The sequence below is a fragment of the Vipera berus genome (assembly GCF_964194415.1).
Source record: "Vipera berus genome assembly, chromosome: 2".
Lineage (NCBI taxonomy): Eukaryota > Metazoa > Chordata > Lepidosauria > Squamata > Viperidae > Vipera > Vipera berus.
Genome location: NC_138203.1, coordinates 245,007,572 through 245,029,564, shown reverse-complemented (window position 1 = coordinate 245,029,564; position 21,993 = coordinate 245,007,572). Strand labels below are relative to the sequence as shown.

The window sequence follows — 21,993 nt, the reverse complement described above, 5'->3', positions numbered from 1 at the left end:
CTAGGAAACCTAAGCAACTGGATTATATTTCCCATGACGTCCTAACATGCTGCTGCTATGAAAGAAGAGAAACAGAAAGAAAAATAAAGCAAAACTATCAAGACCTCTCCTGTGTTTGCTGCTGACGGTTTAATTGCTGTAAAAAAAGGATTGGATGGGCTTTATGGACACGGTAAAGACAGATGAGAGTGTTTACTAAGCCTCAAAATTTAGGGCTCATCATATCAAGAAGTAACTCCTCCCAAGAAATGTAATCTCGCTGCTATAAGTGTAAAGTAGGTGGCCATTAATTTAGATTTCTATGTGCTGAATGGCTTACTAAAAGATGACAAATCAATTGATTTTACATTTTGCTCAATTCCCTGAAATTGTGGTAGCCCAAAGAGTTCTACAGAGGCAGAATATATGCCCCAGTTGGTTAGAGAATCAATGGGTAGAGTTAAATGGACCGACATAACATATACGAAAGACTTATCTAACTGGCTGAACTCCTCTGATATTTTAGGTCTTTGTGCACATCTGATAAAAAAAGACATGATCAATAAATTGTATTGAACTAGACAGTCATTTAATTGGACAATTGCAGACTTTTACATTACTGAAAAACAAAGTGAGGCAGGGATTTAGATCCTAATAACTTTACGCAAAGAATTCAGGAAAAAGTAAGCTGGTCAGGAAATGAGTAAAATATCGCCTTTAAAATTATGAAGGAGGTAAAGCTTGCAATAATGGAAGATAATAGACGTTCTATGTTTAGAATAACCTCTAGGGGGGAAAAAGAGCAAGCGACAAAAATATTTCCTAACCCTAACCCTAATCTGTTAAATTGAAAAGGGCGTTAACCATGAAGTTATTTGCAGAAAGTAGCAAAATGGCGTGTTTTGGTAAATGTTTTTTTCTCTAAACACATGAATCTGATAATCCCAAACACACGGAAGGGAAGCTGCTATGAAAATCTGTAAATCTGTTCTAAGGCCCTTAGGCACTGAGAAGCAAAAGGCAAAAATCACAGGTTTCATTGCTAATTGAGATCTAAGTGCATTTTAGGATCTCTGAAGCAAGCCAGAGCAGCTGTGTGTATTAAGTAGGAGGCTATCTAAATGAGCTGCTTTTAGTTTTTCAGAAAAGGGCATTTATAAATTTCACCCATTTTATAAACAGTTGTCTGGATCATGTCTAGTTTAATCAGCTGCCTAAGACTGAGCCAATGCTCAATAATTGAATGTATTTCCTTAAAGTTCCCAGCAGAAGAGAAGCACAAGATCAGTTAGGGAGGGACCGTTTTCTTTCATATTTCTGGGGTGTATTGTGACTGATCACCATAAATGCCAGACTTTAGCTTGAAGAGAGCATAGATGTGGCTCAATGTAAGAACTTATTCAGTAGCTGCACCTTTCCTGAACCTTAAGCCATGCTCAAATGAGGGCAGGCACCAATGCAGATGTCCTTTCCTTCTAAACTATCCCAGCTGAAAAATAGACTTGTATGTGTGTAGCCAGATGCTTCACTAGAAACTTCTGATAACCCTGAAGCTTCAAGGTGACAAGGAGAACAGCTTGAAGCCCCATGAAATTACTATGGAAAACCTCTAAGAAAAGAAGCTAATAAGTAGAAATGTTCATAGGAGATGGGGGGGGGTCAAAATGGAGAAGACAGTGATACTTGACATGAAAAGTAACATGGCAGCTTCAATTAGTAGCAACAGTTCAATCTACCTACATTCTTTGTAGGAAGAAAATTGTGTGGCTCATCTACTAAATTGTGTGCCTCTTTGAATTCATTTATAAGACATGTTCATTTCACTTAATTATTTGGATAAAAAGTTATTCTAACAGTTTTTAGCGGAAGAAAAAAGTTGAAATAGCGAAGATTCTAAACATTATAAGTTATAGCTTAAAGACCTTTGTGATCTTTTGTTTTCTGAATTCTTTATAAATCTATTAATGTCAATAGGAACTGTATTAATAGTTTGTATTAATGCAAACTTAATGTATTAAATATATTAAAAACAATCATGGGACGATTATTTTAAATTTAAATCTGATATATTGGAAAAGTTACTTAAATGGACTAGTTATCATAAATAAATTAGAAAGAGTACAGCAAATGAGATATAGAATTGTGAACATTATCAAATGAGGGGAAAGATCGGAAGCATCTGTTTGTATAATTTAGCATGATAAGTAGCACAGAAAGACTTGTAGATGAAGAAAATCTAACTTGTAAATCTATTGGAGCTCTAGCAAAAATAGCACTTTGAGCTAAAAGTAGAAACAAAGCCTTCTAACAGTTGATAAAACATAGGAAATCCTGATTTATCTGTTAGCTATTTACCACACCAATATATTGTATGGAGATATAATATTTTTTCAGCCACCAGAAAAAGGTTGAGTTAAATAATTTACTCCAGTTTTATGGTTTTCTGATATATAGAGATTTATTTTCTTTTATAAAAACAATGTCAGTGTAGAAACAGCTTTAACTTTCTTTCTGTTTCTTAACCCTGAGAAAATGATAGTAAAAGTCTGTAACAAAGAAGCTCAGCTTAAGTCTCTTTCTTGTTAAGTTACACTGCAAAGAGTACTAACTTTATGATGCTGCATTTGAGTATATTCTACAAGAGGGGTGTCAAACTGCCAGCCCATGGGCCGGTTGCATCATGAAGAGGCCACACCCACCCCATGTGGGCCATGTGAAAAAAGTCGCGAACACGTCACGTGATGTGGCGAGTTTGACACCCTTGTTCTACAACAAAGTTTTAACAAATGGTACTCACTTGATTTCTGCTTGAGCTAAAGCACAAACAGTTTGCCCAAGTAAACTGATCAGTGTACCCTTTAAAAGATGTTTATTGAATTTGGATTTTGGTGTTTTTGTTGATTGTGATTTGTTATTATATCAAGGAAAAACAAGAATTCCCTAGGTACCTGGAAACCTGCACTGCAGTTTTATTCTGAATATACAGATGAAGTTAAATTGTTATGTTTGTTATACATAGAAGTTTAAGGAGTTGCATCGTACTGAATCAAGCCAATCTGTTTGAAGTAAGGAAGGAATATGCCCTGGGACTCTCAGAAGGATGGATTGATTATATTAATTTTTAATATAGAGTTTACAGACTACCAAGTGGCCATTGGTTATTATTAGGACAAGGGTAGTAACTTGTGGACTTCAACTCCCATAATTCCTGAGCCAGCATGTTGAGTTGAGGTCCATGAGTCATAAAAGAGCCAAGGTTGCCCACTCCTGCTTTAGGAGAATGTTTCCAGCACCTACTTTGTATAATAATATTAAAACTACATGTTTTGGGTTAGGATATTGGATTTTTTTCATGGAACATACAAATGGTACCATAGAGGCCACACAATATCCAATCCCAAGACACCTGGTTTTAATATTATTAGGCATAGTGGATGCTGAAAGCATCCTCCTAATACAGGTAATCCTTGACTTACTACCACAATTGAGTCCAAATTTCTGTTATTAAGTGAGACATTTGTTAAGTGAGTTTTGCCCCATTTTACAACCTTTCCTGCCACAGTTGTTACGTGAATCACTGCATCTTATAAGTTAGTAACCCAGTTGCCAAGTGAATCTGGCTTCCCCATTGACTCTGCTTCTCAGAAGGTTGCAAAAGGTGATCACATGATCTGAGATACTGCAACAGTCATAAATATGAGTCAGTTGCCAAGCATCTGAATTTTGATAACATGATTGTGGGGATGCTCCAAAAGTCGCAACTGTTGAAAACGGTCATAAATCAGTCACTAAATGAACTGTTGTAAGTTGAGGACTACCCGTAACCTGTAGCTACTTGATAGTTTGTAGATTAACCATATTAAAAAACACATTATAATGAGATGCATTTAATTGTCACACTGAAATGTTTTTATATGAAAAGTTATATGAAAGAACAAAGAATAATAATGCTTGATGATATAGAGATGTCAAATAGGGATGTACAGACATATTTTTTTCAAGACACTGTTAATTAGGTTTCTCCACATCTGATAAAGGATCATATGCACAATTCTGCTAACCTAGGCTAGTATGTCAAATGCCATATTTATATCTAGTGTTGTATTCAGGATAGAAAATGAGGGGGGGTTGTTTTGTTTTAATCAACAATCCCATAAAAGAACTGGGTTGAAAGAGTGGAAATTATGATTCTCGGTGTTTATAGTAACTGATTATTTGCCATTTCTCTTTCATTAATATTTATTTTCAATTTTTTTTGTCTCCCTCTTGTTTTTCTTTTTAGCTGATTGCACTTGGTGAATTGGAAAATGCTGAGGTTTTGAATTTCTTACTTTATTGTTTCTTTAGTCTTCCCTGGTAGTATCCTGAAGTCAGTAGCCATGTAGCATGTCATGCTGTCTTGTCAGTGTTTATGTTTTGTGGTTCTCATATTTGTGCTAGCGATGTAGTGGAGTGTAACTTGTCATACCACGAATTATTTAATTTTAATTGTGTATTTTCTCTCTCTCCAAAAGTATTGTCTGAACATATTCTTTGGATTCAGTCGTGTTGTATTCTTTCAAATAGTAGACCACTGAATGGGTAACTCTCCCCTGCAGTATAATGAAGATGCTTAAACATTTCACATACTCTTTTATAAGAATTCTTTGAATTTAGAAATGTTAGTGTGCAAATATGAGCCAATCAAATCCTGAATCTCGAATTTGCCACTCTGTGTAATTGAAAGAAAAGATGGCACCTAGAATTAAATAGCTATTTTTTGTAGCTTGCCTGGTTAATTTTTATACGGCAGTTTTTACATGGCAGTTTAATTTCCGTAAGTCAGCAGATAAAAGTCTGCTATAATCTATGGTGGTTTCTTCTAACTGAACCTATGATCCTAAGACATACATGGGAAAATGTATACTTTCTTTGAACTTTGCAATCAGACTATCTGATAATAGGGAGTATGTATACAAATAAAATAAAATAAATAAATAAATAAATAAAATAAATGTACTTTCTAACAGAGAGGTACTGTAGAAGCAAGTGATTTACATGTTCTCTGTCTATGGCCCATTGATCAGCTTAAGTTAGCCTTTCCTTTGTCTGCTGGGTTTTCTACCGTCAAAATTCCACTCATAGTTTATAGCCATTATTATCATATGATCAGATGCTGCTCCATAAATATGTTAGTATTAGAGATTTTTGATTTTTTTTTGTATTACAAATATTGTAGAAAAGAGTATAAATTAGGTGGAGGTGTTGGTCGACTACTTCATTACTTTGTTTTATTTTACTGAATTTTGTCAACTAAAAAAAATGAGCAAGAATTCTCTTTTAAAGTTGTTTTATTGTTTCAGAGTAATTTAAAGCAAACTCATTTGGCTTCAGGGTGTTGAGAAGCACACTGCATTCCAAATTTGTGAACATATACGTGGAATTTAGGCTGCTTATTTTTACTTAGATTTTCTGTCAAATAAATGCTTTCACACATCCTGACTGTCTTTGCATTAAATCAGGATTGAGATCAAGCTCAGTTTAGAATGTAAGCCGTTGATTACCCAGTGAAAACTTTGTTGGCTGATTTCAGTGGAAGGATTCCATGCTAGCGGCAGGTGTGTTTATAAATATAGGAAATGAACGCTATCTGTTTATTAAAAGTGTCTTCTGGCAGAAGTTTGCATTCCCTTAAACTTTTCTGAGGAACCACAGTGTTTCTTTTTCCACAAGCCAATTTACAAACACATGGCACAAAAAAACAAATGCCCTTTTAAACTCATATTCTATGTCCAATGAATTTCTGCTATTGAGGAAGAATAAGAAAATTACAGCTCTTCCAGAGGAAAAATATGCTTGTAATTGTGATGCATGTTTCTGGAAAAGTTGTGTTTCTTCAAGAGGAATTAGAGATAAAGTGGGCTTTTTGTAACCATTTTGTTAAAAATGGCACTTTAAAAGTAAAGTGCATACTGAAAAGCTCTGTATAAATAAATTATTCAACCAAACTAGTATGTGAGAGAAAATGAAAAACTGAAATACAGTAACTTTTTTTAAAACAAAAAAAATCAGGGCAGAAATATTTTAATTTCATCCTTAGAAATGTACAAGATATATAATACTGCTCAAACACAGCTCCCACAAAAGTTACTGAATTTTATTCATCTGAATGTTTCAAGAATTCTTGAAGGTATGAAAAAAGTATTAAATAATATACTGTATCTCTCAGTCTCCCACACAAACTAACTTAGTAGTGGATGTTTGGGAATTACTTGTTCTTCCAAACAAGAAACTTACAACTCTTTCAGAAAAAAAAGGAAGGCTTATTAACCAATTTTTTTCTCTTCTTTATAACCGGTCTCTTTAATCATATACGGATTTTTTAAAAACTTACTTTGTTCAGTATTATTGTGGTCTTGAACTAGATTGCATAGCTGCAGCGTCAAACACATCACCTCAAGAGCACAACTATGATAGAGTCATTGCCCTAATCATGCTTCTTTCTTTCTTTCTTTCTTTCTTTCTTTCTTTCTTTCTTTCTTTCTTTCTTTCTTTCTTTCTTTCTTTCTTTCTTTCTTTCTTTCTTTCTTTCTTTCTTTCTTTCTTTCTTTCTTTCTTTCTTTCTTTCTTGACTTTTATTTATAAAAGTAGCATTCATCACACACTAGTTCACCCTTAACGCTTCACTATTACGCTTTGCCAGAAGGGGGCACCCTAATGATGCTGAAGAAACTGAGAGATGCCCTACTTAGCTTTTCCTCCCTCCTACCTTACTTTGCAGTGAACTGCTCTGTTGGACATCTGCCAGCTTTCAGGCAGCAGTTACATAAGAGGCAGCTTTTTTTTCTTCCTGGAATTCAGGCTCTCTGCTGATGTGTGACCTTCAGCAATAATTGCCAATAGAATGTGGTGGAGCTGTTTACTGTTCAGTCCAGACTGTGGCTGTCAGTATTCCCAGACAGCACTGGCAGATCCTGCGTCTGAGTGGATGTTAATTCTTTTTAAAAAAAATAAAATAAAATAAATAAAATAATTAATAATTAATTAATTAATTAGTAAAAGGCTACAGAGCTACACAGGTACAAGCTACATAAGCGTAGAAAGAGCTGTGTCCAAAGCTTTAATATCCCTTTAATGCATATGCACAAACCTACTGATCAGAAGGATTTCTCCCTGCATCCAAGTCAGTTAAGATAGCAGGAGGAAGTATTTAAGAGAAATGTTTTAGGATAAAATATGCCCAGATTGATTTGTACTGAAAACAGTGTTATTACAGCACAGACCTTATTAGCCTTCTCTGCTATCATCATCTGCAGACAAGTAAAGTTTCCCTGTTACTGTTTACCTATAAACTATTGTCTCCTTGTACCTGTAGAAGGAAGTCCTTCTCCCTTCTGGTAACAAGGAAAACTCTCCCAGAGCAAAAGATGTAAGGTGGTATTTGGCAATTTTGTCTTCAGTTCTTTCACACAGGGAAGCTTTTTATTCCTTGCTCCCTGAATGAACGGCAAAGGAAAGGAAATGCACACCAGACTGAAACGAACAGTTTCTTTGTATATTTTTCCCCATTTCTGACAGGCACACCGAGTCTTAACATGTGAATTTAATAGAAAACAAAGTTTGCCAAGCGCTGCACAGTAGTATTCACCAACGATGAAAGACACACAGTGATTGCCCAGTTATTTTCCAGTCTCAAGTGAAGCAGCTGGTTTTTGATGGGAATTGCTTAAGGCCTTAGGGGCTGCATCTCTAATGACTTGTAAGAAAAGATGTAATTCATCTCTTTTAACTTGACTTTTAAACCCTTTAGTTGCTTTAACTGTATAATTATTATACGCCACCATGCAATACGAAGGCAGAAAGGCAATATAGAGATATTAGTAACAGGATGACTCAGAATAAAATGTTGGATAAGTCCTAGATAAGTTGCAACCTTGTCAGGTACCAACACTTTAAGGAAGCTGGCGACAGCCACAAAGTAGGCATGAGAATAACTCCAGGTGTGCTATTCAAATTACATTGCTCTAAGAATATACTGTTCTCATTTTAAAGGTCACTCTAAATTAAAGAAGAATGAAGCAGGCTTGTGAGTATCTTGTATTTCTACAGCCAGGTCCCAGTAAAACAAATGCATTGGTACACGGATTGAAGGTGAAATATTGAGAGAGATTTAGTCAGATGAATTTTTAAACATTTTCCAATCCATATATTTTAGCAGTTCTCAAACTATGAGTTGAGAATCCCCTGGAGGAAGTTGTGTAAATTTGCAGACAGTTCTAGTTTTGTTTAAAAGCTAAGTGGACTGACAAAAGCGGCAATCCAGAAATATTCAGGTCTTTCCTCTTTATTTTGCCCATGCAAATCCCCAATGGACAGTTGTGAGACCGCAAAAATAGATAATTAGAGATTACAGATTAATATTATTTATTTATTAGGAGAAAGTGCTACTTTTTTCCCCTAGCATAGACCTAACCTCAGTGAAAGCATTAGTTTTACTTCAAGGATATGTATCATTTTAGGGCTCACAGTTCCACAAAATTTGAGAATCCTTGAGAAAGTAACTTGTGCTATAGCTTCACAAGCTGTAAGTTTAATAACTTATACTATTAAAATTGGTCAGCATTTCATTCTTTCTTTTTCAGTTGCTCCTGCAGAATGGAAAATCCTTGACTAAATATTGCAAAAAGTTGAAAAAGCACAATGTAAACTCAACATAAAAAAATAAAATAAACATAATACAATGGTGTCAACTCACATTGGGCAATATCATCTCTCAAAAGCTCTGTAGTGTAACTTTTGGCAGCTTTTTGGAAGGATGTCAAAGTTAGTTCCAGCATAATCTCTGGATGAAGATTATTCCATTAATTGGGGGATATTTGTAGTTGTAATTAAATAGTGGGAAATACTTACATTTCTTTTTCTCATACAGCTGCAGAGGGAATGGAGTAAAAAAGCTTTATTTAAACTCTGTATTTTAGCAAATCAATCCATACTTATAGTTTATATTTTAGTTTGGATGCTTTCTTAATCATTGTTTTAATCATTTGCTACTATAGAACAATTGCCTTTCCTAAAGGCTTCTCATCTATATATGTATCTGTGAATTCTGTTACTGGGCCAAGAGTCTTTCAACACATAGGAGAGCCAGAAACCTCTGCAGGACAAAATTATTTGTAATTTTTCTAAATATATTATGAATAAAAAAATTGTTCTCTAATTTAAAATATGTAAATCATGTGAGCCCATGCTACTGAAGAAGTTGATAAGATAGATAAAAATGATCTTCAGTAACTTCAATAAAGCCGTACAAACCATACTGGCTTGACTATATTAAAGAACTGAAATGAGAAATATATATAAAAAGGGAAACTTTATACATACATTGATTTTATATGTATAAATTTAAACCTAATACTACTATCTTTGTAAAAGAACTTATTTTTATCTGAAATTGTGATGAAGAGAGAGTCTATCAAATACATTCAGGTTGCCTTTTATTCAGTAACGGATACATTGATGATCTCCTAAATCAGGATGGTGACATGTTTGAGATGTTGCTGAACTCCCAGAATCCCTTATTAGCACGTATCAATAGCAATAGCACTTAGACTTATATACACTGCTTCATGGTGCTTTATAGCCCTCTAAGCAGTTTACAACAATCTGGGTCCTCATTTTACCGAACTTAGAAGGATGGAAGGTTGAGTCAACCTGGAGCTGGTGAGGCTCAAACTCCTGGCACTGGGCAGACTTAGCCTGCAATACTGCATTCTAACCTTTGTGCCATCACAGGTCTTATTGTTATTGCCCATTTTGGCTATTCAGCCATTCTGGCTGAACCATTGGGAATTGTTTTCTATGCCTATCTTAATTGATTGGAAGGAGCAGGAGAGGATACTCTGGTTGATCTAAATCACTTTTAGGCAATTAAGCATATTTAGTTTTGTTCAGAAATAAAAAGTTAAGAGTGCCACTAAAAGATAATATTTATAGCTCAGGGTTGAATTGTGGGTGCTTGGTGCTCTCTGAGCTTGGTTATTTTCTTCCAGGAATTTCATTATACATTACCCTTTTATTACATTTCAGTTTACTGATGATGTTACCTAGTTTGGTAGTAAAATGTTTGCAAGAAAACTACCAAGCTCAGAGAGCATCAAGGACTTCAAGGTTAAGAGTAACATGAACAGTTAGCTAAGGAGCAACTAATAAAGACAAAGTTAAGGTTAATTTAGGAGCACCAAATAACAAGTAACAAAGAGGAAATTTTATGTAAAAATACACAACAAAGAACAGATTAATAAAATGAGGGCTGGGGGGGCGGTTTGTCTAATAGTTATCTTTACATTTGTCATTCTGAATGTAATAAGGAATATGATGATATTTTTATTTATTCTCTGAGCCTTAAAAGAGCTGCTAGGATCTTTTTATCAGACTCTTATTTGCAAATTAATTTTATGTTAATTTTTATTTATGCTTTTTAAAAATTAGTTTGTACTTTCTAATTTAATTCTCAGCTGTACTGAATACTAAATTGAAAGAAAGGTGGGAATAATAAATGAGTACATTCTTCTATATTTGGTGGAACTTATGTCAGGTTGTGTGTATAGACTGCATTTCTAAATAGTTTTTGCACTGTGTTTTTTCATGTAAGTCAGTTCTGAAGGCAATTTAGCAATTTGGTTAATTAATTTAATCTTTAGACTTATTTTTGCAGTCACAAAAACTTGATTTATTTTCATTTGATCCTTGTCCCTTCTCAAAAAATTCTTCAAGACTTAAATTAGTTTCTTTTCCAAATCCAATGTAAAAAAGATATACAGATCAATTTTTTTGGTTTGTTATTTGTATATACCTTTTAATTACTAAGACATCAGCAGCTTTCATTTTTATATCCAGTGTAGCATTTTTTCCCAATATCATTCTTGTAGCCTGTCATTTTTAAATCCACTTTCAAATCCCTCTCATTCTTGTTCAGTATATTTTGTTTCTCTTACATAACATCCTTTAAACACAGTCTGTTGTCTTCTACTTGAAAGTATATATCACATAATTAGCAGAAGTCTGTCAGATATTCATTGAATTGTTTCCCAGGTGTTATGAGAACTAAGATACTATGAATTACTTTTATAGCTAGAAGACTATGTGAAAGTATTTGCCCGTGAAAATTGTAATTAAATATACATTTCTGCATAGCAACAGAGGAGTATCTTATTTCATTGAGATTGCTATGAGACTGAAAGGATTTATGAGGCTTTCATTAGCTACAAAAGGGCTGTAACTATGTTATTTAATAATGTGGAGAGCTAGTGTAGTACAGTCAGTCCTTGACTCAACCACAATTGAGTCCAAAGTTTCTGTTGCTAACCAAGGCAGTTAAGTGAGTTTTGCCCCATTTTATGACCTTTCTTTCCAAACTTAAGTGAATCACTGCAGTTGTTAAGTTAGTAACATGGTTGTTTAGTGAATCTGGCTTCCCCATTGACTTTGCTTGTCAGAAGGTCGCAAAAGGGGATCATGTGACACACACACCCCAGACACTGCAACTGTCATAAATACATGCCAGTTGCCAAGCACCTGGATTTGATCACAGGACCATGAGGATACTGCAATCATAAGTGTGAAAAATGGTCATGAGTCGCTTTTTTCAGTGCCGCCGTAACTTCAAACAGTCACTAAATGAACTATCGGAAATCAAGGACTACCTGTAGTATAATTAAGATGTTGAACTAGAATTTGGTAGATCAAACCCATTTTCAGCTAGAGAAACTTCACTAGAAGATTTTGGGCTAGTCTTTCTCTCGGGTGCATTTTATTTCATAGGGTGGTTATTATGGTGGATAATGGGAGGAGAGAATGTAAAGTAGATTCCCATTAAGTCCCAGAGGAAAAACAAGGCATAAATCTAACAGTTAAACAAATAAAATCCATCTGACTATTTGATGACTCTGTGTATATGTGTCTGTACATGTGCATAAATGTAGATTATTTTATACAGTTGGTGTATAGTAGTCTAAACAATTTTATCACATTTAATATTTAGATTCCCCATGGATTACAGTCATAAAATTACATTTATTTAAACAATGATAATGATTTGGGGTGGGGAAGAATAGCGTAGCACAAATTTAGTTAGGGAATATTTCAAAATTTAATTAATTGGAAATGAAACTATTTTTTCATTCACATCCTGCGCATTGTATACAATTAGATTCAACTCAATTACTGGAGGGTGTTCACCATTGAAAAAGGATAATTTGTGGTTAGTTCCCCCCCTATAAAGGTTTTCTTTCTAAGTTACTTTAATATGAGGTATTTGAGCAGATTCATTTATTCACTGAGCAGTGTTTGTAAGTTGTCTCATTCTATACAGTATTTTACCAAACTACTTTCTGCTTACATATGTACACCTGTGGGTACAGGATTTTCTTGCTAGAGTATCATTCAAATGAGGACTATAACTACTTATACCTTGTATATTTTAATTTTTATGTATATTAGTCATATCAGCACTGTACTGTTGTTATTGTTTAATGTTATTTATCTTCACTTGTGTGTCTTAGCCATGCATTTAAATGTAAAGTTTTCTCTTTTAATATTTGCTTTTAAATAGCTGCCTAAATCACCTGAAATGGAAAACGATATAGAGGTGTGTCACTTATTCACCTATATTTGTAGAATGTAGAAATATTGGTGATTTTGAGAGTAGCTGTGGTTGAGTATAGATCTTGTGTTTTGGAGTGTTTGAAATGGTAAACTAATTGTTTGCTATTATTCAGTGATCCTTATATGTTTTATCTCTTAGTATTGCTGTGGAGATGACCACTAAAATTAATGAATTAAAATTAATGTACATTATTTAACAAATGTAAAATTATTACAGATTATGCAGTGATAAAACTAGAAATTTAAATCTTAGTCACCGCCCTGAGTCCTTTGGGAGAAGGGCGGTATATAAATAAAATTATTATTATTATTATTATTATTATTATTATTATTATTATTATTATTATTATTATTATTATTATTATTATTATTATTATTATTATAGTGTATCTAAGTGTGTGTGTATTTATTTATCAAAAGTACCACTTCAGATTTATTTTGGCTTATCAGAAATTTCACCCTCAAACTGGGATATTGCAGACACTAATCGCAGTAATTTCCATCCTATCACAATCTTCCAATTATGAATTTGGAGTTTTTTTTAGAAAGGATTGAGTGGTGTGCCATAAAGTCATTTTTCAATTCTTGGTGACTATAGGATCTATTCCTAACCTGTTCTGTCTTCTAACCCAGCCCCTGCTCAGGGCAGATGCCATATACCATCCCACTCAAATGATTGTCCAGTCTGTTTTTGAAAACCTCCATTGATGAAACAACACAACCGCAATCACAGGAAGCAAGCTATTCCATTGATTAATTGTTCTCCTATCAGAAAAATTCTCCTTATTTCTAGATTGGGTATCTCCTTAACAGGCTTCCACCCATTGTTTCTTGTCCTGCCCTCTGCTGCTTTAGAGAATAATCCCTCTTCCTTGTTGACAGCCCCTCAAATACTGGAAGACAGTTGTCATTCAAAGGCATCAATACCCTTCTTCTGTAAAGTCCACCTTTTACTTCCATAGTGGATCACAGGGCATACCACAGCTTGGACAGTTACGATCTTTGTACATATAGAAAAAAAGTACAATGTAGTTAGCAGGTGGTATAAAATATCTATGTACAATAGAGACAACTAATACATTTACTCCATCTTCTAATTATTGTAGTAACTTTGTGGGACAGGTCAGTGTATTTAGTTCAAGAACACATAGTACTGTATGTTTATAAACACAATTAACTCCACTAAACATACTGATTTTTTCTCTGCAGTGCCGTTGTCCCTCTTAAACCTTCATATTTCGTAAACTCTTGACCAGATCAAAAACATGATCTTCCATTCTTTCACATTAAGAAATGTACAATAGCTACAAATGTCTAAGCTCTTCTTGTCTTTGTTTTCAAGTGATGTTAATTTATGTTAAATAATAATGCAATATTCATATTCACTTTTACCTCTAGATTATCAGTGATCTTTCCAAAAGCCTGAAATATTTTCTAAAACCCAATTGGAAATTCTGTTTTTGATTCAGACATATGTTAAACTACAGTTCATGTTATATACATGACAGACAATAAGTCTCAGGTATAAGTGCTGTCCTTCAGAAAGTTAAAAAATAAAATTGCTGTCAGTGTTAAACTAACTGCATTTCCCCCCCCCCAAAAAAAAGAAAACAAGAAAAGAAAAAAAAAGCAAAATTGAAAATAGCTTAAATGAGCTTTCCCTAAACTGATACTCTCTAGATACTGTATGTAGTTGTAAATGCAGCAAAAAACAGTCGTTCTCAGGCTACTACAAAACTGTTGCATTAACACTAAATAAGTAAATCTGGTCTGAAGCTGGGGAAATGAGCAGTCAAGAGTATATTGACCAGAAGGGGGGAAAAAGGCTTCATATTTAAATCTTAAATTAAAGGGCTTATTTATAGGGCTTGGTTTCTGTGTTCTGCAGTAAACAGCTGTTCTGCCTTGCATCTTGTTTGCAATAAATCATAACTCTAAGCCTTCATTGGCATTATGTTTCTGGATGCAGTATTTGTTTCTAGAGAGAAGAGAATTATAGCTATTTTGGATTTGAAGTCAGGCAGCAAGGACTGCATACTCTTCGTCCCAGGAGGAAAATGCTTCAACCGTGAGAGTAAACACTTTATACAGAAATTACTGCAATGCTGTTGGCTGTGGATCAATTTTTTTTGCTCCACAACAAGTTGGTATCCAGATGGATCAGATAACACAGATGATTGACTAGTTTTCCAGCAATTAGCTAGAAGCTTCCACAATAAGTGGACCGTTAGATGGATGTACAGCTGGTTGAAAAATCATACCCAACCAACTGCTTGTCATTGGCTTCACTGGAGAGAAGTTGTCAAATAGTACACTGCAAGTTGCAGTCTAGGCCCCCTGCTGTTCAGTGTTTTTATAGATGTCTATTACCCATTGGAACATGGGGCCATGACGGAGGCAGAAAAGAAGTCCCTTCTATGCCTACTTGAATCTATACTCATCTGGAACAGGAACTATATGTGTGGGCTTGGATAGATTGCTTTCAAGGAACTTCTTTTTGTCTCCATCTCTTTTCTTAAGAAATGGGAAAAACTGTGCCAGAATTTATTTTGATTTTTAGCTCACCTTTATCATTTTTATAAATTGCTTCTTTTGTTGGAAAAAAAAAGTTTTTCAGCTTTACCGTGACATCTGGTCAATGGAATATTTTGACTATTTGAAATTCTTGTTCTCCTCCTTCATGACCTTTGGTGATTTTACATTAGAACGGGTATCAAGGCTCATATCTCTTCTTATCAAGCCTTTTGCCCTGCCAAACTTCTTATTTTCAGGCCAGATGGAAAGTTGGTTCCTTTCATCTTTTTGCTTTGCTCCTGGGATAGCTCATCTGACTTTTATTTAGTATGTTGTTGTTGTTGTTGTTGTTGTTTTAAAAAAACTACAGATTTCACCATAGTCTCATTTATACCATACCTGTTCTCTTCTGGTATGTTTTCGGAATGTTTGTTTTATCTCTTGGATGAACAGTGTGCTCACTGACAAAAGTTACATACTAAAACAGAGAAGGCTAATGCCACTTTAGAAGAATACTTCAGGTATTCAGCTACCATTAGGACAGTTGATCTCATCTTTTACCTGAGGCTGAGTTTGCTTATAACAACTTAGTTCATATTTCCATTCCAACCTTGCTATTTTAAGCTACCTGTGATAACCACGCCCTGTTCTCCCTCTTCTCCATTCCAGAGACCTTCCATTTTCTCATGGGAAGCCACCCAGAACCACTTCAAGAATCAATTGGATCACGCCATGAGTTCCTATGAGTGCTCTGCTGTCTTTGATAGTTTCTGACACTACTATTAGAAAAAGGCTATGCAGATATGGGAAGATCATGGGAAACAGCAGAAGACACATTAGCCATTGTCTCATTTAACAATGGCCAAATCACTTAACTGGGCAAGTTCTAGCTTCAGTGCCTCCTAGGAATTCTGATCCTTAGAAGAGAACGGGATTTGGGTTAGGGAGAAAGTTGCAGAAGACAGTTTTGGAATGGAGGGAGTGATGAATCTCCACCTACCCGTATACTTTCCTATTGTCTGGAGGAAGACACAGTAGAATAATTCAAAATAAATGAATCACCCCTAATTTATGTCAAAGGATTTAATCTCTACCCAGGGAAATAACAACAAAAAGACCAATAATAGTAATAATAAAGTTGGAAGGGACCTTGGAGGTCTTCTAGTCCAACCCCCTGCTCAGGCAGGAAACCCTATACCATTTCAGGCAAATGGCTGTCCAGTCTCCTCTTAAAAACCTCCAGTGTTGGAGCATTCACCACTTCTGGAGGCAGGTTGTTCCACTGGTTAATTGTTCTGTTAGGAAATTTCTCCTTAGTTCTAGTTTGCTTCTCTCTTTGATTAATTTCCATCCATTGCTTCTTGTCCTGCTTTCAGGTGCTTTGGAGAATAACTTGTCTCCCTTTCTTTGTGGCAACCCCTGAGATATTGGAACACTGCTATCATGTCACCCCTCGCCCTTCTCTTCGTTAAACTACACATACCCAATACCAGCAACCATTCTTTATACATTTTAGCCTCCAGCCCCAACATCTTTTTTACATCGTGGTGACCAAAACTGGATGCAGTATTCCAGGTGTGGCCTTACCAAGGCATTGTAAAGTGGTATTAGTACTTCACATGATCTTGATTCTATCCCTCTGTTAACGCAGCCTAGCACTGTGTTGGCTTTTTTGGCAGCTGCATTAAAATGTAGAAATAGAAGAGTGCAATTTCTTTCCTTTCCTCCTGACCAGAGAGTAGAAATAGGAGATCCATCTGGGGCTTCTAGTTCCAGTGGGGAAGTAAGGGCAAAAATAGACAAGGAGGCCAAACAAAATTATTATATGGACACAATAAATGTGACGTCCAGAAAAAAACAACAATCAAGAATTCATTGACCAGGTAAAGTAAAAGGCATTAAATCCTGTGGTCTTTATTTTATATGATTTCTATATTCTGGTCATTATTTTTTGTATCAGGCAAATGTTCCATACATATATAACATCTTTACAGCAATAAAACTCTTATGTATCAATTTTGAATCCAAACATCTTCTAATTTCTATCAATCAAAACACTGAATATTAAGCCATAATTTTAGCATTGCCTAAAAAAAAACCAACAACCTATCATTCACCCAAAAAATCTTTTAAAAGGTAATCAAGACAACACAAAAACTAGTGTATCTAGAAAAAAAAGTTATAATAAAGGAAGGCTGTCTCTACAGGCAGAAATTAAAGGTTTTTCCATGTTTGGGAATATTTTGAGTAAAGTGAATTGTATGTAAAGTTCAGTGTGTTCAATGTAAAGTACGTGTTTGCATGGTGATAGCCTTTTTTTGCATTTGCATTTGCTCTTTTTATGTAAGTTAAACTGTTTTTCTGTATTTTTATGCAAAGCAGAAAACAAACCACGAATGTAAATATTAATACTATGAAAGTTAGATGATGGAAATTTTCAGTAGTTCAGGAGTGGCAATCCTTGAGTTTAAAAAAAAAATACTGTGCTGGTCCCCCAAGAGTAGACCTAATGATGTCCCTAAGAGGCATGAATGATGAAAAAAGTGGATCTTTTGGTGAGAATTGTAAGGATTGGAGATTTTTAAGGATAAAACTATATCTGGATTTCCTTAGGCATAAGATACCAATTTCCACTTTGATCCTGAAAATTTTTGCTGCTCAAAATTGACCATATTTTTGTACAGTGTGGTGGCAATTGGGATCTGCGGGCTACAGATTGCCCAATCCTGCATTTGTTTGTCACATGATTTAACCTCCCGTAGTACTCAGAGTGATATAACCCACTGTATAAGAGCAATACTTATTTATTTAAAATTTATTCAGTATCTCTGTAGTACCAATCTTTAAAAAAATCTCTCCATACTCGCCAGGAGCTTGATCAAAGTCTACCAGAGAGACAGCTTGAAGATCAAAAAAGGGTATGTATCTTTGGCAGTGGATTAAAGATGAATATGTTGGATGCTAATTGCAAAAGGGTTTCATTGTTTTTTATATAATTATTTTAATTAAGGAAAATACATATCTAAAGAATGAGTATTTTCCCTGAAAATGTTATGAAAACAAAAGAAGCTTTGACCAGTTTTTAAAGCTTGGATTGGGCATTTAGAAATTGTTATAGAGAAGGAGTGTCAAACTGCCGGCCCGTGGGCCGGATGTGTCGTGCCAAAACCACGCCTACCCCATTGCCGGCAATGGGGAAAAAGTCACGATACGTCACGACATGTCACGTGATGTTGCGAGTTTGACACCCCTGTTATAGAGGTTCTTAAACAATATTCTCTCTTACTGTCTTAAATACTTTACTATTGTGGAATTTTACCAGGAAGATTTGTTGATTTCTGATTTGCTTCATAGGATATTGAAAAACAAGGCAGTCAACTATGTTCCTAAAATCTGTGGGCTGATGAAGTATTTGGTGATGCATTGTTGCTCTGGTTATATAATGCCTTTACCACGTTAGATTTCAGGGAATGAATTAAAAGAGAAATACTGTAGTAGAGGTAAAATTCCATTTAACTCTGAATGACTGGAGCCTTGAATAAACCACGTTTCCTTAATTTGTTCTGTCAGTTGAGCATTGCACAGAGCCCCTCTGTGAGAGAGATGGGTGGTTAATAAGTTTGATAAACAAATAAACAAACAAATAAATGAAGTATATTGCACAGAGAATTAGAAACAAAAATATCTTTACAAACTGAATGGCTGAAATCATATTTAAGATTTATTATGGCAGTATAAAGTGTACAATTCTTTTACATATAACATTAATTTCAGAAAGGAAGAATGGTGGAAGATGTTATCCTTTTGCAGTAGTAATAGCTTTCTTTTACACCTAGATCTAATCATCATGAATGCTTTCTTTTTTCTGTGAGGATAGGAATTAAGCTTATCTTCAATGTATATCTCACTATATATAGTGATGTTATGGTTGCTGCTGGTAACAAATACTGTAGCTTTCTTTGAAGCAGAAAGATGACATAGTTGAAGTGCAATTAATTTGCCTGATTTTGTTGTTTTCAAATTATACAAATGAAAGAACTGGTCTCGATAGATTGGTAGGGAGATAGGTAGGGAGATAAGTAGATAGATTATTTATTTTATTTTATGTAACCCAAACTGCGGGCAATCGTTAGTTGAATTCAGCTTTTATCAGGTCTGACAATTATTATTGTTCAGTTCAGACTATTAGTGTAGCCATGTTCTGTTGTTACATTAATACTGTTTATAGCAAATATTAGTATCGCCTAATTTGGGGTATATATGCTAGGAATTATAGGCGGGAAAGTTTGGTATATCTGAAGGCATGATATTGAAAAGTTTGCTTTAATAAGTGATATTTAAATGTCACTGTAACATAGTTCATAGAAAACTATTACTAGAGTATTGTCCATTGGTCAAACCCAGCTCAAGTACCTGAGCTGAAATTCTTTCTACCTGATAAAGCTGACTCAAATATTCTTCATCTTTTTTTAAAGGGCAAGTATGTGAAGTGCAGGCAAACCAAATTCAATCTGCATGGCACTCCTTTCTCATTGGAGTCAGCAGAGTGTGTGAATAAGATCTCTTACTGAAGTCAAAATTCATATTACTTTAATGATTGAGGAAATACTTCCTGTAATCCTTTATATAGTTATTTTTACTCATGATAAAGCCAGTACAAACTCTGAGTAATCTATTATCTGTTCCTGTAAAACAGGAGGTATACATAAAAATGAAAAATACAAAAGTGATTTTTTATTTGCAGAATAATATTCTTTATTATAATTAATATTCTTCCCTGCTCTCTTAAGAAATTATGTACATATGCCATTTTTAAGTAGTGTATAACTTAATATCTTAAATGTTCAAAGCATGTGGAAATAATTGTTTCATGTCGATACAAAAAATTATTTCCAGGCTGTTTACTGCTATTATTATTTATTTTATTATTGAGAGTATTTATTTTCCACTTCTTATTATATTATATTTTATATATAGCCGCGAGAGTTGTGTTGGGAGTTTCCCGACACTCCCATGTTACACCTCTGCTCCGTGAGCTGCATTGGCTTCCAGTTGTCTTCCGGGTGAGATTCAAGGTGTTGGTAATGACCTACAAAGCCCTACATGGCATGGGTCCGGAATACCTTGGGGAGCACCTGCGGCCGGTGTCAACTTCCCTCCGCCCAGTATGCTCCCACAGAGAGGGCCTCCTCAGGGTGCCACCGGTCAAAGAATGTCGACTGGTGGCCCCCAGGGGGAGGGCGTTCTCTGTGGGCGTGCCGGATTTATGGAACCATCTTCCGGTCGAGCTCCGGATGGCGCCTGACCTCTGCTCCTTCCGGCGCGATCTCAAAGCCTACCTTTTCGAACAAGCTGGCCTGGCCTGATGGGATGGGGTTGGGTTTTACTAATCTGTTTTAACCTACTTTTTAATGTGTTTTAACTTATTCGTGGGCATTTTGTTTAATCGTTTTTAATTTTTGTATCTTGTTTTTTTTAATGTGTATTGCCCTGTTCACCGCCCTGAGTCCTTCGGGAGAAGGGCGGTATACAAATAAAATTAATAATAATAATAATAATATATTTTAGAAAATATATATATATATATTCTAATATATATATATATATAAAATTAAAAATTTATCTCACTTTTGTAAAGATTTTCCAAAAGTATAACATAAAACTGTTTACAGTCTGAATGTTCCTTTCTTTGTCAGATCTAAAGGGTGATCCTCACTATCAAGATTATTCTGAAGAATAATCTAATTTTGTTAGAACCCAGCAGTCTAGATATAGTCTTCTAACTCCTTCTTAGAAGCTTCTTTGCCTCTCACTAGATTTGAATGGGAGAGGCTCATGTGTAACCTCCAACAATCTATTTAGCATTGTTATATTTCAGGAATCAGTTTAAGGGAAATATAGATTCAGTGCTTGGACAAAGCCTGCCAAATCTGGGGATATCATAGGTAGGATGTTTAACTCCTCAAGAAATTTGGATGCAGCTGATTCAAGGATATGTTGTGCAACAAAAGTGTGCTGAAGAGAGCCTTGCTCAAACTGAATTTTCTATGTATTTTGAGTTTTGCATAACTCTTAAATTTTTTAAAAGAAACCTTTTACAAAAAGTTACCTTGTGCTATCTTGAAATGAGATAAAATTACACGTTAGGAATAGTGTTAAAAGTGCTTCAATCTTGTAAAACTGCTTGCAATGTTGATATATTGGGACTTTGAACTATTCTAATCTGTTCCCCTTTTCACAGCAACAGTTCACTAGAGCAGGGCTGAACGTGCCAGTAGTGGGTGTGTCAAGAGCAGCAGTTCACCTGATGGGGGTGATGGGGCATAAAATGAGACAAAACACAAATGTACTCTGATTCTATCCTGCAGGTTTATTGCTGACAGGGGAAAACAGCTCTTCCCATTTTTCCCGGAAATCAATAAAAAGACAAAAAAAGAAGAAACAATATTTATTATGAGATTTACAGTGGTAACTTTACCTGCTTGGATTCCTTCTAATATCACTTCTCCAACTTGAGATATTTTGATGGGATTCTCTTTTTGGCAATCATCTCTGCAGTATTCTGTAAAACAAGAAAACTGTTTGCCAGCATATGCAGCTGCTGAAAAAATAAAGGAGAAATGCTTCTCAGAAGGCAACGAGTGTACACTAAAAACTTTACTTGCTTAGTATTATATTCGTAGACAGTTCTAATATTAATGGTTGTCATTGTCCTTATAGAGGTAGGAAAGAAGGAGATAGGAAAGGGCCTACGGTATCCATTTCGTATCATGTGTCATTTCTGTTGAAATATTTGCATTTCTTGATCCACCTTTTCAAAATTTAAGAAATTGTACGCTAGGTTGTAATTATCTGAAT

The 21,993-nt window shown here is 34.9% G+C and overlaps 1 protein-coding gene across 1 annotated transcript in view; it reads left to right on the top strand.

Moving 5' to 3' along the window:
• The window catches only part of ITPR1 (inositol 1,4,5-trisphosphate receptor type 1), a 201,613-nt gene that overhangs the window by 103,035 nt on the left and 76,585 nt on the right, over window positions 1-21,993 (top strand). The window contains exon 37 of the mRNA XM_081318646.1: window positions 4,262-4,294. Within this exon, the coding sequence (XP_081174772.1) occupies window positions 4,262-4,294 (33 nt within the window). The remainder of the gene's footprint in view (window positions 1-4,261; window positions 4,295-21,993) is intronic.